The sequence below is a fragment of the Pelobates fuscus genome, chromosome 9, assembly GCF_036172605.1.
Source record: "Pelobates fuscus isolate aPelFus1 chromosome 9, aPelFus1.pri, whole genome shotgun sequence".
Classification (NCBI taxonomy): domain Eukaryota; kingdom Metazoa; phylum Chordata; class Amphibia; order Anura; family Pelobatidae; genus Pelobates; species Pelobates fuscus.
The window spans coordinates 7,179,753-7,198,305 of record NC_086325.1 but is presented as its reverse complement, the minus strand read 5'-3'; the positions used below and the strand labels follow the sequence as shown (position 1 = coordinate 7,198,305).

The 18,553-nt window shown below is 44.0% G+C and overlaps 1 protein-coding gene across 2 annotated transcripts in view; it reads left to right on the top strand.

The window, feature by feature from the left end:
* Window positions 1–18,553, top strand: part of CCDC9 (coiled-coil domain containing 9) — a 40,066-nt gene that overhangs the window by 14,281 nt on the left and 7,232 nt on the right. For both annotated transcript variants that reach the window (XM_063431048.1, XM_063431047.1), the window contains exons 13-14: window positions 8,115–8,576; window positions 13,659–13,840. In XM_063431048.1, coding sequence (XP_063287118.1) covers window positions 8,115–8,576; window positions 13,659–13,840 — 644 coding nt within the window. The remainder of the gene's footprint in view (window positions 1–8,114; window positions 8,577–13,658; window positions 13,841–18,553) is intronic.

Below are 18,553 nucleotides of genomic sequence, written 5' to 3'. Positions count from 1 at the left end.
AGTCACTACTCACATTGTGGTTGTGGTCCATAGTGCATGGGCATGGGGGGCTCTAAATCTGTTAAGAGGCTTAAACAAGCGTATGTTGGGAGGGGAGGCACATATTGTGCAGGTCTGGCTCCCATGTTCAGAGGAAGGTTATTGTACATGGGCTGGACAGGGGGCAGCGGAAATGCAGGATGTAAAATAGGGAATGGGCGGATTTCAGGGTGGTTCAAGTTTTGAGGATGCCTTGCTTCTGGTACTTCATTTAACCCCTTAAGGACACATGACATGTGTGACGTCATGATTCCCTTTTATTTATAACCTGGCAGCTTTGGGTGAACTCCCTTGGATTGGAGGACCTATTCTTTTGATGCCACCATCTCCTTTTTTCCCCCATTCAGCTTCTCTTTGGATATCCTGAATTCACTTTTCATCATTTTGTGATGGATCTGTCAAAAGAGCATCGTGTGCACTCTCGGCAAGGTGCCCCAGGAGAGTGTGGGTGCTGGCAGAAGTGCTCATGACAATTGATGGTTGCTCGACAGCGGCAACACATAAGGGCTCCACAACCGCAAGAAATCCTGTTGCATCCTTCTGATTTAATAAGGCCTGTGGAACATATGTGGCATTTTCTTACTCGAGCAGCAGTCATCTTCTCTTCAACGGATGTTCGGTATTTAACATCATCGCTCTCTGCCAGCTCCTCACATGTTAATCCTGCATGTTCTTTCCATGTCTTTTGGCATTTCTTGCATGTTTCCTTTCTACAGTGGGGATTGGGGCAACTAAATCTGTCCACATCTTGATCAAGAAGTGCAGGAAAACTTAAAGGACACCTGACAAACTGATCTGCACAAGCTGCAGATGTCTTCCTCAGCTTTCCGTTCATAGTACTTCTGAAGAATATTTTCTGGGAGTACTTTTTCCAACTCACTGGTTGGAAACTCACAGGTGCAGGTCCCTTCCAAGCAGCTCAACCTGGGCGTGAGCTGGCTGGTTGCTCCCCTCTTCGATCTGCTCCGTCATGTCGGCAGGTCGCGCACATGGCTTGCACTCGGTGGCCATCTTAAGGGGGGGTCGCTCAGTCTGGATTCCACTGCAGGGTGGCTGCTCCAGGCCCAGGTAGATGCATTAGTGACTGCCCATGCAGACCGGGATAACCCCCCCCGGTCCAGAGGGGGGAGGGGGTGAGGGGAGGCCACTTGCCGGCCAGAGACCCGGGAGAGCGGCCATCTCGTCCCGGCTCAAGCTCCTGCACACTCCGGGCCCATGTCGGATTGCCGTTGGTGCCAGATGCGGTCTTGGGGGGTATATCCGCGTGTCCCAGTCACTGGGGATCAGGTTGTTCACCTGTGTGGGTTGCTGGTTAGGTTTTGGCCCTGGAGCACGTCTGATCCCGCCAACGGTCAGGCCCCGCCCCCCCTTGCGTCCAGACTTTTTAAGCTATTAATTGAGCTGCTCTGCTGTATATTGTATGGATTTATAGGGTGCAAGGTGTTTGAATGGTTTTGTACGAACTCTGTTTAAAAGAAATCCCAATTGACTCTTCAGATTAAGAGGCACCTACTGATTTACCCTTACATAGACATGTATTTTTAAATGAAATTTTTGTTATTGAATAATGGAATATAATGTAAATACAGATACTGTTACATTGAATATTAAATAACTTTTTCAAGAGAATTTTTTTTTTTTCCTTTTGTAATAAATCAAAATTCCAAAAATGTTACTTTATTTAAATTTTATTTTTAATTTAATAAAGAATTATTGGAAGCAATATCCTTTTGTCAAAAAGTAATACATATGACATTGATGTGCAGGGAAGTTGAGGATTATAACAGGTGCAATCTAAGCAATAAAACAACTTTGGCTTAATGAAGCGGTTTTGGTGTATAGAGTCTGCTCAATTCTCTGCTTCACCTCCCCTGTCTGTGACTCTGACAGCCCCCCCTACACGCCTCCCCTGTCTGTGACTCTCACAGCCTCCCTGCACACCTCCCCTGTCTGTGGCTCTCACAGCCTCCCTACACGTCTCCCCTGTCTGTAACTCTCACAGCCCCCCCTACACACCTCCCCTGTCTGTGACTCTCACAGCCTCCCTGCACACCTCCCCTGCCTGTGGCTCTCACAGCCTCCCTACACGCCTCCCTGTCTGTAACTCTCACAGCCCCCCCTACACACCTCCCCTGTCTGTAACTCTCACAGCCCCCCCTACACACCTCCCCTGTCTATAACTCTCACAGCCCCCCCTACACACATCCCTTGTCTGTGACTCTCACAGCCTCCCTACACACACCCCCGTCTGTGACTCTCAGTCTCCCTGCCGCACCTCCCCTGTCTGTGACTCTCACAGCCCCCCTACACACCTCCCCTGTCTGACTCTCACAGCCCCCCTACACACCTCCCCTGTCTGTGACTCTCACAGCCCCCCTACACACCTCCCCTGTCTGTGACTCTTACAGCCCCCCTACACACCTCCCCTGTCTGTGACTCTCACAGCCCCCCTACACACCTCCCCTGTCTGTGACTCTTACAGCCCCCCTACACACCTCCCCTGTCTGTGACTCTCACAGCCCCCCTACACACCTCCCCTGTCTGTGACTCACACAGCCTCCCTGCACACCTCCCCTGTCTGTGACTCACACAGCCCCCCTACACACCTCCCCTGTCTGTGACTCTTACAGCCCCCCTACACACCTCCCCTGTCTGTGACTCTCACAGCCCCCCTACACACCTCCCCTGTCTGTGACTCTTACAGCCCCCCTACACACCTCCCCTGTCTGTGACTCTCACAGCCCCCCTACACACCTCCCCTGTCTGTGACTCACACAGCCTCCCTGCACACCTCCCTTGTCTGTGACTCTCACAGCCCCCCTACACACCTCCCCTGTCTGTGACTCTCACAGCCCCCCTACACACCTCCCCTGTCTGTGACTCACACAGCCCCCCTACACACCTCCCCTGTCTGTGACTCTCACAGCCCCCCTACACACCTCCCCTGTCTGTGACTCTCACAGCCCCCCTACACACCTCCCCTGTCTGTGACTCACACAGCCTCCCTTCACACCTTCCCTGTCTGTGACTCTCACAGCCCCCCTACACACCTCCCCTGTCTGTGACTCTCACAGCCCCCCTACACACCTCCCCTGTCTGTGACTCACACAGCCTCCCTGCACACCTCCCCTGTCTGTGACTCACACAGCCCCCCTACACACCTCCCCTGTCTGTGACTCTTACAGCCCCCCTACACACCTCCCCTGTCTGTGACTCTCACAGCCCCCCTACACACCTCCCCTGTCTGTGACTCTTACAGCCCCCCTACACACCTCCCCTGTCTGTGACTCTCACAGCCCCCCTACACACCTCCCCTGTCTGTGACTCACACAGCCTCCCTGCACACCTCCCTTGTCTGTGACTCTCACAGCCCCCCTACACACCTCCCCTGTCTGTGACTCACACAGCCCCCCTACACACCTCCCCTGTCTGTGACTCTCACAGCCCCCCTACACACCTCCCCTGTCTGTGACTCTCACAGCCCCCCTACACACCTCCCCTGTCTGTGACTCTCACAGCCCCCCTACACACCTCCCCTGTCTGTGACTCACACAGCCTCCCTTCACACCTTCCCTGTCTGTGACTCTCACAGCCTCCCTGCACACCTCCCCTGTCTGTGACTCTCACAGCCTCCCTGCACACCTCCCCTGTCTGTGACTCTCAAAGCCCCCCTACACACCTCCCCTGTCTGTGACTCTCACAGCCCCCCTGCACACCTCCCCTGTCTGTGACTCTCAAAGCCCCCCTACACACCTCCCCTGTCTGTGACTCTCACAGCCCCCCTACACACCTCCCCTGTCTGTGACTCTCACAGCCCCCCTACACACCTCCCCTGTCTGTGACTCTCACAGCCCCCCTACACACCTCCCCTGTCTGTGACTCTCACAGCCCCCCTACACACCTCCCCTGTCTGTGACTCACACAGCCTCCCTTCACACCTTCCCTGTCTGTGACTCTCACAGCCTCCCTGCACACCTCCCCTGTCTGTGACTCTCACAGCCTCCCTGCACACCTCCCCTGTCTGTGACTCTCAAAGCCCCCCTACACACCTCCCCTGTCTGTGACTCTCACAGCCCCCCTACACACCTCCCCTGTCTGTGACTCTCACAGCCCCCCTACACACCTCCCCTGTCTGTGACTCTCACAGCCCCCCTGCACACCTCCCCTGTCTGTGACTCTCACAGCCTCCCTGCACACCTCCCCTGTCTGTGGCTCACACAGCCTCCCTGCACACCTCGGCTCACACAGCCTCCCTGCACACCTCCCCTGTCTGTGGCTCACACAGCCTCCCTGCACACCTCCCCTGTCTGTGACTCTCACAGCCTCCCTGCACACCTCCCCTGTCTGTGACTCTCACAGCCTCCCTGCACACCTCCCCTGTCTGTGACTCTCACAGCCTCCCTGCACACCTCCCCTGTCTGTGACTCATACAGCCTCCCTGCACACTTCCTGAACGGCTTCCTTATTACAGAGTGGATTCAATCTTTATTCCTGCTTTGATTGCCCGCGGGAGTCTCTCGTGTGTGATTTTTAAAGGTCAATTAACAGAGCAGGAGATACCAAGTCTAAAGTAAACCCACTGCTGTCTGATTTGAACATAAAACCATGTGATCTAACTCCTGAATGGCAGGGAATGGAGCAATGAGACTGCAGGAGCATGGACTATGCACCAAAACAACTTTGAGCTAAATTTGTTTTGGTGCTTAGAGTATCCTTTTAATATTAATGACTTTAGAGATTTAATGTGACAGTAATTAGTTTAATTAGAGGAACCAGTGAGACAGAGGAAAAAATAATTTCCTTTGCATAAAACACAAGCCACATACAATCCATCTATATAAATATAAAGTAATGTGTGGCACAAATATTTTAAGAATAAATTCTGGTACTCCTAGCCCCACAAGGAGAAATATCCGCTGTAAATGCCAGAATGTAGAACTATGCGAAATCTTTCACATCGGCACTCTGAAGTGGCTCCCAGGTTTGTTTTCCTAGTGGTGGGGGACTACGATGATGTCAAATGTTATTAAAAGAAAATACTTTGTGACATGATGTCCTACTGGTTTGTGTAACTTTTATTTGTTATAACGTTTTTAGAGCCGTATCCAGGGATTTCCATTTGGTTTGTATTTAGTGTCGTTTTTAGAGTTCCAAGTATTTTGCATTATTTAATTTTTTAATTCTGACCCCAGAAGCTGTAATTTTTTGCACAGAATTGAAAAATGAAACCTAACCACACAATGTGGGCCCTTCTCCATAAACCAGAACATCTGTTTCTGGGGTTATGGACACCAATCTGAGACAGAAACCAATATTAGTGCTTTGTCACATAAATATTCCCAAATGTGAGCTCACTGAAACGATGCAGAGCAGTATTAACCAAATAATGTGCTAGACGAGTGTTTCACTCCCAGCGCAGCAGAAAACGTAAAAGCTAATGAACATATTAAAACAGTTTCCGCTTTATTAAATAAAAACTATAGCGCTCGGAATAAAAATGGTTTTATTACGAACACTACTGGTTTCGTGGGTACTTATGTTTAAATGAAATGTGGAGGGGGGTGTTTACGTACCTCGTTTCCTCTTCGTCTTGTCCAATCCAATGATTGTCACAGATTAGCACTGGGGATGAGAAACAGACGTATCACCGTGCTCCTCTAAACGATTGTCCCAAAGCAGCATTGAAGCCAACACCCTGGAAGGATCAGACGACATTTGACCTCATGCACTGTCTGGGGACATTAAATGTCAGAGAACAGTCTGTCAGTTGTGGGAATGGGAGCGCCATCTAGTGGTCATTAAGAAGACCGCCATTACTGGTGTGTTTAAGCCTACCATGCAAACATTGCCATATCTACAAGACGATCAACTGGCATTAAAGGAACATTCTAATGTTAAAATATATTTTTAATAGTTTTCTAAATTGTGCCACCCTTTTAAGATGGGAAAATAAATACATTTTAAATTTTTTTATCCAGAGGCGGAGGGGATTCCGTCACATAGCCGACCCTCTTCTCTGACTAATCTAATGCTTCTCAAAGGAGAGGAATGTGCGCCAATCGCCACTCTCGGCAAATCAGATAAAAGCATTCGCAGCACAGGGTGACCCCATGCTGTGTGTGATGGAAAGTCTCTAAGATTAAGTAGCCCTTTAAATTCTATCATATAGATTCAGTGCATTATTTTCACAAACAAAATACTTTAAACTAGGTAACATAAAAACAAACATGATTTTCTGAAGGAAGCTATGAAGGCTCAATCTGAGTAAACATGCTATAAAAAGTTAAAATAAGAATAAATCCTTGTTAATAGTTGCAATTAAATATCTTGGACAATATAATAATCTTTGCACCATCTAATATTGCAATTTATATTATGTAGTTTATACATGAAAATGAGTATGATCCCATTTCATTACATTTCTCTTTGTTATATATATATATTACATTATCATCCACTTTTAATATATCATTTATTTTGCACTAATAAAATATTGCTCTCGCCTTATAGTAATTTTTATAAAGTAACATTAGTGACGTATATGCATGTAAAGTATCGGGTGATTGCAATATAATCTATTGTGTTCCTTGGACGGAACTGGATTGTAATGTCATTTGCTAAGTCTTTAACATATAACAGAAAACTATCCATGTTTTATAGGTGGGGTAGTTTGAGGAGTAGGGACAGTTTACCCTTAATGTGAGATTAAAACGATTCTGAGCAGAATTAAAGGACATGCATGGACATCATATAACTTAATTGAAATAAAGTTGTTATGGTGCCAAGCGGTCCCTGGGGCTGGTGAATGGTTTAACCGCTCCAGTACTTGGTTGCCTTGTCTTCCGCCGTGTGTGGTTACTCTAATTCAGTTTGAGGAAGCACAGAGTGCCGCCGAGCAGGGCCGGTCAGCTGACGCTTTAAGCCAATCAGTAGCTCTCCATTCATAATAAAAAATGTTAATGGTTTAACCCCTTTGGGTAAGAACGTGCCAGAGACCTCCTCGCACCATAACATCTGTAATTCCATTCAGTTGTTATGGTGCCCAGAGTGTTCCTTTAAGAAGAAATTGTGAAACTATATAGAACGCATAAATGCTCAAAATGTCTACTATAGACAAGTGAAAATGTAGGCCTGGCAAGTAGAAATTCACCCCTGGTGAGCATACTATGGCTTTTTAAGGCCTGGCTAGAGGCAGTGGGGTTGGAACACGTGGTATGACATAATCCACAATATACAGCTGCTGCTCTGGCATAAAACACAGGACCATCACCAACACAAATACTTGAAAGGTCTGGGGTTGGGACTGAGATGGCACCATGTCGATGTATTCAGGATCAGTTTGACAGACACGCTGATAATAAGGAAATTGCGCTTCTGTGTTATCAATGCCGAATGGATGGCAGTGGTTGTCTGTGAGCGCTGGGGGCGGGTTAGACCAGTCACCGCCACCTAGATTGGACCGAATTGTGCGCAGTTTGTGATCCTCCCCAGTGGCTCCAAAGCATGAGTGTCCGAACTGAGTAGCAATCGCAGGAGAACCATCGGTAAAAGGGTTCTCCTGCTCTCCATTGACATTCAATATGTCAGTATGGACCTCTATGGTGAGAGCTGAGTGTGCAAATAAAATACACCTTTTATAAAATATATAAGAATTATTCGAAGTAAAATTTAGTTTGAGAAAAACAATATTTTACTGTAATTTGTCTGTTACGTCTGTGTTTGATGAAACTGCAGAAGAAAGTCAGTGAATATTAAATATTAAAAACAAATATTCTCCTTAGAGAAAGTAGTCTAAATTCTAAAGAACTGAAGTTAGCTTTTTCCCTTTCCTGCAATTTTCACAGCACAAATAAAATGTCAGATTTTTTTACATTGCACATTATTATTATTATTATTATTATTATTTTAATAATTATCTTACATTTTATTTGAATTCATTAACAAAATGCACTCCCTATATTATTCTGATTGAATTTCTCAGCTTTAGACGGTTTCACTCCCTTCAGTGTGATGACACTTTGCAAGTAAAATAAAGATAAATGTGCTATAAATCCATGTGTGCTTCTAATCACCAGATTCTGGTGCAGGCAGTGCCGTACAGACTAGTCCAGAATCGGTGGTGCACGAGGCACAGGAATCCAATAAAAATGACGGGGAAGCAGACCTAGAGGAAATGAGGCCCCCTGCAAAATGCGCAGAGGAAGTGAAGCCCCCTGAAAGTTTCTCAGAGGAAGTAAAGCCCCCTGAAAGGTGCACAGAGGAAGTAAAGCCCCCTGAAAGGTGCACAGAGGAAGTGAAGCCCACGGAAAGGTGCACAGAGGAAGTGAAGCCCCCTGCAAGGTGCGCAGAGGAAGTGAAGCCCACGGAAAGGTGCACAGAGGAAGTGAAGCCCCCTGCAAGGTGCGCAGAGGAAGTGAAGCCCCATGAAAGTTTCACAGAGGAAGTGAAGCCCCCTGAAAGGTGCGCAGAGGAAGTGCCTTCAGATGAGGTTTCACAAATTCCTTACGCGGAAGATACAGAGAAATCTACAGCAAATGGTAAATATATCTCCTGTACAATCACAATCGTCACTGTTTGACGCATTCTGTATTCAGTCTGTATACCTGCTCGCATTTTACTCTGCTGGTTGCAGTATGCACAGGTTGGGGCTTATTAGCTAAACCGCAATATATCAAATTGAAACACAAATGATCCAATTTAGGTAAAAGTAGCCGACTGCTTGGCTATTGTCACAACGTGGTTATTTTACAATTTTCAATTCACTTCATTGCTGTGATTGGTGCTTATGTCGCTTGTAAAAGATTTGAGAAAACAGAGTGTAACTGTTTGGAGAACCCAAATATTAGAACCTCAGAGCATGACATTTATGTTCATCTTCTGTATTATACCAAGAGTTTTCATCTAATTTGGGCAGTAGAAAAGAAAAATCTGCTTTTAGGAGCAATTTGTTATAAATTGCATTCTTTGGAAATATAATGCATAGTTACACAGTAACATGGGCTTAAAAGAGACTTGTGTCCATCAAGTTCAGCCTTCCTCACATATGTTTGATCCAAAAGAAGGCAAAAGAAGCTATTACCCCACAATTTAAAAATTAAATGCTTGAATATTGTTTTTTTGCAAGTATGCATCTAGTTGCTGTTTAAACATCTGCTTTACACAGCCTTCCTAAACACTTCCTGTAAGGAGTCATCTAATTTGTAAACTTCCTTTATTGCATAGTCTGTTTAATTTAGAATTTCGTATATCCTGCTCTGTTAATAGCTTGCTAGATCCTGCAGGAGCCTACTGTATGTAATTAAAGTTTATTTTACAGAGCAGGCGATAAAAACTTTTAAAGCAAGTTAACATCTGATTGAAAACGGAACCATTTTGTTGTCATGCAGTTTGTAAGTCACAGCCAGGGGAGGTGTGGCTAGGGCTGCATAAATAGAAACAAAAGTTATTAAACTGCTAAATGGCAGAGAATTGAGCAGTTAGACTGCAGGGGTATGATGTATACACCAAAACTGCTTCATTAAGCTAAAGTTATTGTGGTGACTATAGTGTCCCTTTAAATTTCATCTGCCATTTGAGTGCCCAGTTCCCCAGTCTATCCAAATCCCTCTGCAGCAAAGCAATATCCTGCTCACATTTTATTTCTTTACAGAGTTTTGTGCCATCAGCAAACACTGAAACATGACTTTCAATGATTTTTTCAAGATCATTTATAAATATGTTAAATAGAAGCGGTCCCAGAACAGAACCCTGAGGGACACCACTTACCATTTTTGTTCAGCTTGAAAATTTTAACATTAATGACAACTCGTTGTACTCTATCTTTACGTAATACTCTCGGGGAAAGATTAGTTGGAACTCAACTGCAGGTGAATGAAGGGATTTGATACTGTCACTTTAAGAAAATATAATTTATTAAAATAAAGTAATTTAGCTATTTAATTATTGGGTGGGATATGTTATCAACCACCTAATGTAAATATTAATGAGGAAGAACAGCTGTTAGAGCAAATTGAGAAAACTGCAAATCTGGGTAACACGATAATTATTGGAGGTTTTAATTACCCGGACATAAACTGGGATAGAGGGACTATTAGCTCAGCAAAGGGGAATTAGGTTTTCGAATGTGTTAAATGACACCTTTATGTCACAACTGGTACAAGCACCAACTAGAAAGGATGCTTGTCTGGACCTGGTTATAACAAACAATGTTGATCTTTTGACCAACATTCAAGTAAGGGAGCACAAATAGTGATCACAATATAGTGACCCTTCCATATTGTGTGTGTTTCCCTGTAATTTTCGTATACTGTGCCCCCTCCGCGTTCAGGAGAACTCCCACGATAGGAACTTATTCGTCTCCCAAACAGGGACCACCCCCATATCCTATTTAGAACGCGAGTTAGAACGTTCAAATAGAACGTTCTCACCTCGATCATCAGTGCGAGTCCGCAAGGGAAACGATGAGGGCTCCCCTGGGTTGCTGCTACAGTACAGACAAACGCCAGCAAGTCAGAGCGTTCGTGGATTGTTTCCAGATTCATTTGCCTCTCGAATGAGGACCTTCCCGGTGCCACTTTAGAACGTCCCCCCCCATTTAATCATCAGAACGTTCTCATCTCGATCATCAGTGTGAGACCACAAGGGAAACGATGAGGGCTCCCCTGGGTGGCTGCTACAGTACAGACAAACGCCAGCAAGTGGGAGCGTTCATGGATTGTTTCCAGATTCATTTGTCTCCCGAACGAGGACCTTCCCGGTGCCATTTTAGAACGTCCCCCCCCATTTAATCATCAGAACGTTCTCACCTCGATCATCAGTGTGAAACCACAAGGGAAACAATGAGGACTCCCCTGGGTGGCTGCTACAGTACAGACAAACACCAGCCAGTGGGAGTGTCTGCAGCAATAAGGATTTTGATGATAATGTATAAATAATGAGAATCCTGTTTCAGGATTGCTTCACAAGAATATAGCATTGAGAAGTAATTGAAGATAAGGAATGCTTAATTAGCAGTAAGTAGTTTAGTCTGTTAGACTTCAATATAGTTTTGACAGAGCAGGTGATTCCTGTTGGAAATAACACAGTCTTTTAACTTGAACCACTAATTATTGGAAATGATATATATCCCGGGGGGCAGGAGGGAGGGGGGCATTCCAGGATCCTACAGTGCCACGAAAAGGGTTTGTTTTCCTGGCACTAGAGAATCCTTTTAAACATGCTCTGGGTTGGTTTTGCTCTCTTTAGCTATCATTTTTTCATTTTAAAGTTTAGCGAATCTTATTGCCGTTTTGCACGCATTATTGGCTTCCTTATATCTTTTATAGGATGTCTCCGATTTAAAGGCTTTGAATGTCCTTTTTGTATTTTTTATTTCTCAATTCACTTTCCCACTAAACCACATTGCTTTCAATTTTAATTCTTTTATATTTATTTCCCAATGGTACATACTGAGAAATGTACCTTTCTAATATTTTTTGGAAGATGTTCCATTTATCCTCAGTGTTCTTTTCGCTAAAGAGTTTTTGCCAGTCAATATATTGTAATGCTGCCCTTATCCTTTTGAAATTGGCCTTTTTAAAATTATATGCTTTTGTGTTTTTGAGTTTATTTCAAAGGACACTGTTGCGGCCCCTGGGTAACCCGGCTTGTTACCTCAGCTAAATCCCTTCTTTCAGCCATTCAGGAACCATTTTAGAATATCAAGAGACCCTTTTCCTCCCACCCAGTAACTTGACGACACACAGTTCTGGAGTTGCAACACAATTTTATTAGGCCACACTCGGCTTTTATGCATGTCCCCGTGCAAGTCAACAGGGGTCATATCCCAGGAGCCTCTGTACCTGGGAGCCAAAGCGCCCGAAAGGGGGTCATTGTCCCTTCGGCTCCCATGTACAGAAAGCCCGCCAGACAAGGGGTCTCTCACCCCAAAGGACAGGGGTCTTCATCCCATGATCCTCTTGTCTGGAAGCCGAAGCGCAGGAAAATAAACTGTCTCTTTGTCTCCCAGGCACAGAAAAGAGTGCCAAAGTAGCCAGTGCCCTAAAAGTGTCCCCACCAGGGCACCTTCCCTGACCACTCTTTGTTCGCAAGGCTCCGGTGCTGAAACCTATAAGGGATGCATCTCCTTTCGGGGTATGAATGCTCCCCCTGGTTGGCGTTTGTCTATACGAAAGGGCGGTCACCCAGGGGAGCACTCATTAATTACTTTCCTTGCGGTTTCACACAATGTTGCCAGCGCGAACGTTGCGGTTTCACACTTATGTTGCAAGTGTGAACGTTCTGATTAAATGGGGTGGGGACGTTCTAAAGGGGCACCGGGAATGTCCTCGTTCGGGAAACAAACAAACGCTCCCACTTGCTGGCGTTTGTCTGTGCTGTAGCAGCCACCCAGGGGAGCCCTCATTGTTTCCCTTGTGGTCTCGCACTGATGATCGTGCTTGTACAAGTTGTGACATGAAGGTGCCATTTAAAAAGTTAAAAAACCTAATTCCCCTTGCTGAACTACTAGTCCCTCTGTCCCAGTTTATGAACGGGTAATTAAAATCTCCAATAATTAACAAACAGCTGTTGTCCCTCATCAATATTAACATTAGCCATCAAAAATATTAAGTTAATGCAGCCATAAATATACTGTATGCATATTTTGAGTTAGTTATACAAAGCTAAGTTTGGGGACATTTCTAACTGTGATATGTACAGTTACCACTAGGGGGCAATATTACATAGTTACATGGGATGAAAAGAGACTTGCGTCCATCAAGTTCAGCCAGTCTCACATCTGTTTTTTGCTATTGATCCTAAAGAAGGCAAAATACCCAGTTTAACCTCCCCCCCCCCCCCCCCCAATTGTGCAACAAACTAGGGGGGAAAAATAATTATTGACCCCAGAACGGCAGTCACTTTTATCCTTGGATCAAGCAGTTATTACCCTACATTGAAAGATTATATCCTTGAATATTCTGTTTTTGCAAGTATGCATCTAGTAGCTGTTTGAACATCTGTATGGACTCTGATAAAACCACTTCTTCAGGGCTCTCAACCACCTCTGTTCCTGTGTGTCCATCTCATTTGTTTAGAAATACTAGTCTGTTGGTCCACCAATTGTACAGCGCTGTGCCATTTGTTGGTGCCCTATAAATAATAATAATAATAATAATAATAATAATAATAATAATTTAAACACATACAGGTTTCTTGACTAAAGTGACAATTCCAAATTTAGGACCAAAGTAGCCAAACTGGACGTTTAGATAACTTAGAGACTTTTTTTCCAGAAAACCGCGATACCATTGGTGGATGAACCTGTTCCAACTGTCGAAACTGCTATTTGACCTTCACTTTGAATTCTCACATTAGTAAATAACCGATAGTGAGCATTGTATTAGAGATTATTTTACCACAATGTAGCTGTGATTTATGGGGACCATCCCCTCTCATAAACTCATACCTAGAACCATGAGCACAACGCAGTCTCTGTCAAAGGTACGGGATAAAACAAACCACGCACAGCAATGCAGTGTCCATGCTCCTCTTTACATCTCTGCCAGCATTCAAACTGTTCATGAACGTGTAAGTGGCCATTACGAAAGATTATTTAATGTCATTTCTGTTTCTCTAAGGTGGAGGAATCAATGAGAAACTATCAGACCTTGAGGAACCCAAAGTGGCCATGGTTAGTCTGGTTCCAGCACTGGAGATCCTGGTTCCATTGGTGGATGAACCTGTTTCAGTTGTGGACAAACCTGTTCCAGCTGTCGAAAGCGCTGTCCCACCCATGGCGGCACCGATAGCAGCTGTGGAGGTACTCAAGTCCGCTACAACTTGTGTATACATTGCAGACTATCAGACAGTTTGTTTCCGAAAAGACTCTGTCTGAACCCTGGGGGCTGATTACGCAATCACTTCACTTTTTCTATATCCCCATCTTATGGCAATCTCTCCTCTCCAAGCATGCTTGCCCCCCATAACAGTTACTGCTGCTCTCTGTGGAGCTGGACTGGCGTCTATCTCTTGCTTATAACGTCATGAACAGCCGTCTTCAGCCCTTCTACTGCATGTATTAGAACTGTTTCTGCTGCACCTACTGCATGAACATCTCTCTGTCGCCATCTCTCTGTCACCTTCTGCATGCGCGGTCACTGCCAGAGCCGTTTCCTTTGCTGATCTGGGTTGGGGTTGGTGGTGACTGAGATGGGATTAGATACAATCAGGTTAACTATTACAGCGTGGAGGAAATATCGTAGCAACTGCTGTATGCATAGTATCCTCATAGTACCCTCACTGTGAATTTATTTAGTGAGTTTGCATCACTAGTTATCGATAATCATGTTTTAGAACAATATCTCACATGGTAGTTAAAGAAAATGTCTTATAGTGGGATCAGTGAAAGAAAGAAATATTTGCTCACTGTCTACGAATACGCCTTTCTGTGCAGAGTTTCACATTGACATTCCTCACTTTTACTCGTTGCCCATCTCATGACATCACATGATCTGTGAACGCAGTGGACATCAGAATAGGGAACTCACCACATTGCAGGATAGGTTGGAGTAAGTAGTATTTTTCTAAATTTTATTGATAATGGCCCCCGATTTAATATTTTAACCTTTTCACATAATTTAACATTTTGGGATAAACTTTTAAAATTATATATATATATATTTTTTCAAAATATTAAAATAGAAAAAAATGTATCATATCAAAACATTACATTATTAAAATCGTTTTCAAAATATTAAATCATTTTAAAAGTTTATCCAAAAATAATAAATCTGGGCCAATGTTATAAAACAATACATTTTCTGTATGCGTGAATCAACATTATATGTTAACTCATGCACCCAATGAGATTCATTTTTTTGGGGAGTAAATATTTTCAAATAATGAATTTGTCAGTTCAGATAGACTAATTAAATTAAGATATTTATTTATAAATAAATTATTTTTCGATGTATTTTTTTAAACTTGTTTTTTTTTGGAAAACAAGAAAAAAACAAGCAAATTATCAAAGAAAATAAATAAAAATAAAAAACACAAACGAAAAAATAATGAATAGATAGAGATAAGTTGACTAGATTGGGTAAGTGATACCGTGTGTGTATATAGGGCATATATTAAGTAATCAACATGTTTGAAGACAAGACGACCAGTCCTGCTAAATATCTTGAAACCATTCTTGTCCGACTGAACCATAAAACATATCGATTGCGGCTAAATCTCAATATATCGTCTTAGACTGATTACTGCTAATATTTTGCATTGCATAAAATGTAATGAATGAATCTGTTAACATGTGGGATCATTACAAACGCCCCCAAATATTCCTCCCATAAATCAATGGATAAGGAGATAATGGGGACACGGCCCCTATATGATATAACACCTTCCATAAATATGTTACAGTACAAGGTTATTGTTTATTGTGCATTTATTTCCTGTACTCAATTCATTTAGTGCCGGATTAAATGGGTTGAAAGATTCACATGCATCGATTTATTTATGGACGAATCACATCTTTGCCCAAATCTGGCTGTTAAACCAGTTTCACAAAGTTCTCCATTAGCCGCTGCACCTCTTTAGGCAATCAGAGGTCTGTCTAAAGACATCACTTTATTTAGTTTGCGAACCATCTGCTTCCATAGCAACTAATACAGCAAAGTTGTTTATTACAGCATCACTTTTATTCTAACTACGTTTAAACGGCCCACCCAAAGGTCATTGAAATCCCTTTTTATAAGCCGTCAACGGAGAAAAACGTAGATGGAGCAAACATAAAACAATCACTGGAATGGGTTTCAGATGTTTCAAATTATATCTTCCATAACTCTTTTTCAGTCAAAGGCTCTCCGTGCATCACAGAATTTACAGTCCCCCCAAAAATCCCAGTATTTACTGTATGTCACAAATAATAGGAGATATAAGTTACTGCAGAACCCAAAAAGAAAATGAGTATAATAAGAGTTACTATTGTGCTGCATGCACCTCTCCGCAGCGCTACAAATTGGGAATGTGCACACCCAGTGCATTGAGAAAGGCTAAAACCCCAATCATTTGTCTTGTATATTGTGTCCGTCGATGAATCATTGCTAGCACTGGGTGTTTTTATTTCGATGTTTGCACAGCATTTATCATGTTATACTGTGATATTTTGATCTCAGGAAACGTGTCTGTAGAACAGAGTGTATTTCTGTCTGGTTATACAGATAAAGGCAAACTGATAAACTGTGACACATCTGCGGTTATAGTCAAAATCTATCAACATAGGATGAAGGAGATGGTAAAAAATACGTTGACACAATTGCTTTACTAACACAGATTATATAAAATTGTTGTAACGGATCGCCTGGCACCCCGACTTGGTACCTCCGTTAATGGATGCTCCTAGCGCTTCCTGAGGACTCCAAGCACTCTGGCAGACACCACAATCACCGAATCCGAGAAACCTTTTAAATTCTCCCAAGCATATGAATGCTGTATACCATTGAATAGGAACCATACGAATAGGCTTGTACTCCTAGCAGTCAACTGGAACAGCATGCAATAAATCCTTCCCCCCAATAATGAGACGACACATCACTTTGAGGGTAAAACAGGAACTCTGGACTGGCTCATCCAGCCCGGCTTTTATTCACAAACAGGTACATACAGGACACTCCCAGGGGGAGGATGAAATTGACCAATCACATGGATGTACCTCCCACACCTTTCCTCCCCTTAGATTAACACTTAATCCAATTATATAGTACACATTTTTCCCCAATTCCTGGATGTACCCCAAATACATATGATACACCCCTAAAACAGGTATCCCCTGATAGCCCTGATCTGGGTGAGCAACATACTCAAAAATCACCCAGATCGGACCAGGGGTTCGGGAGTTATGAGCAGGCAAAGTTTTGACCGACCGCATGGGTAAAGTATCCGAAAACAGTTCCATGCATTTTGGCCCTACGGTCGGTCACAAACAAGGGAATGAAAACAGGCGAATTGCCTGTGTTATAGAGCCTGGAGAGGGTTTGAATGAATTCCCTTGTTTGAGGGGTTCTTTCTACCGAACGGCGGGCCATTCGGTAGTTTCTATACGAAATCCTGGAAGTCTGGAGGTCTCAGCGGTGTTTGCCTAGTCGAGTGTCCGATTTTAGTTCCAGACGCTCGACGGCAAAACACCGCTGTTCGGTAGTTTAAGATGGCCGCCGCCACGTGTTTGTTTCCCGAATGGCGGCCACCCAGAGGACAAAGAATACATTACACTGATTGCCAATTACCCGTTTGCAACATTGTTGCAAACTGTAATTGGAGGCACACTTATTCCTGGGTGGTCTGGTTGTTCGGTAGTTTCCTCAATACAATGAATGGAGTGATTCTACCGAACAATCAGATGAATGCTGCATACAAATCACCCAGGATAAACGTAACACATCTATAAATACATATATAATATTACAGGCAGTACACTCGAATATGCTTCACAGTCTTAAAGGGACAGTAGTCCCAAAAGTCCCAATATGTCCATAGATGCTGTTAAAAGGGCCAGTAGCAGCAATATACAGTACAATATGCCCCAAATCACCCAGGGGCCATAGTCAGTAGGTAGGAGGCTAGCAAACAGGCTTCTCCAGGGCCCAGTGGTGAGGTTGGTTTCGCCACAATTGTTAAATAGTTAAGATTTCCTGCAAAACAGTTGAAGTTCTATATGTTAGTTAGTTACTACGTTAGTGTCAGGGGTGCCTTAAAGGGACATTCTACACCCCAAAATCACTTCATATTAATTCTGCCTCTACAAATGAAACTAGCATCAGCAGCTGCATATCGAGCAATCTGCAGCCGTATATCGAGCAATCAGCAGCCGTATATCGAGCAATCAGCAGCCGTATATCGAGCAATCTGCAGCCGTATATCGAGCAATCAGCAGCCGTATTTCGAGCAATCTGCAGCCGTATATCGAGCAATCTGCAGCCGTATATCGAGCAATCAGCAGCCGTATATCGAGCAATCTGCAGCCGTATATCGAGCAATCAGCAGCCGTATATCGAGCAATCTGCAACCGTATATCGAGCAATCTGCAGTCGTATATCGAGCAATCTGCAGCCGTATATCGAGCAATCTGCAGCCGTATATCGAGCAATCTGCAGCCGTATATCGAGCAATCTTCTGCCGTATATCGAGCAATCTGCAGCCGTATATCGAGCAATCTGCAGCCGTATATTGAGCAATCTGCAGCCGTATATCGAGCAATCTGCAGCCGTATATCGAGCAATCTGCTGCCGTATATCGAGCAATCTGCTGCCGTATATCGAGCAATCTGCAGCCGTATATCGAGCAATCTGCAGCCGTATATCGAGCAATCTGCTGCCGTATATCGAGCAATCTGCAGCCGTATATCGAGCAATCTGCAGCCGTATATCGAGCAATCTGCAGCCGTATATCGAGCAATCTGCAGCCGTATATCGAGCAATCTGCAGCCGTATATCGAGCAATCTGCAGCCGTATATATATCCATACATTGCTCACACTG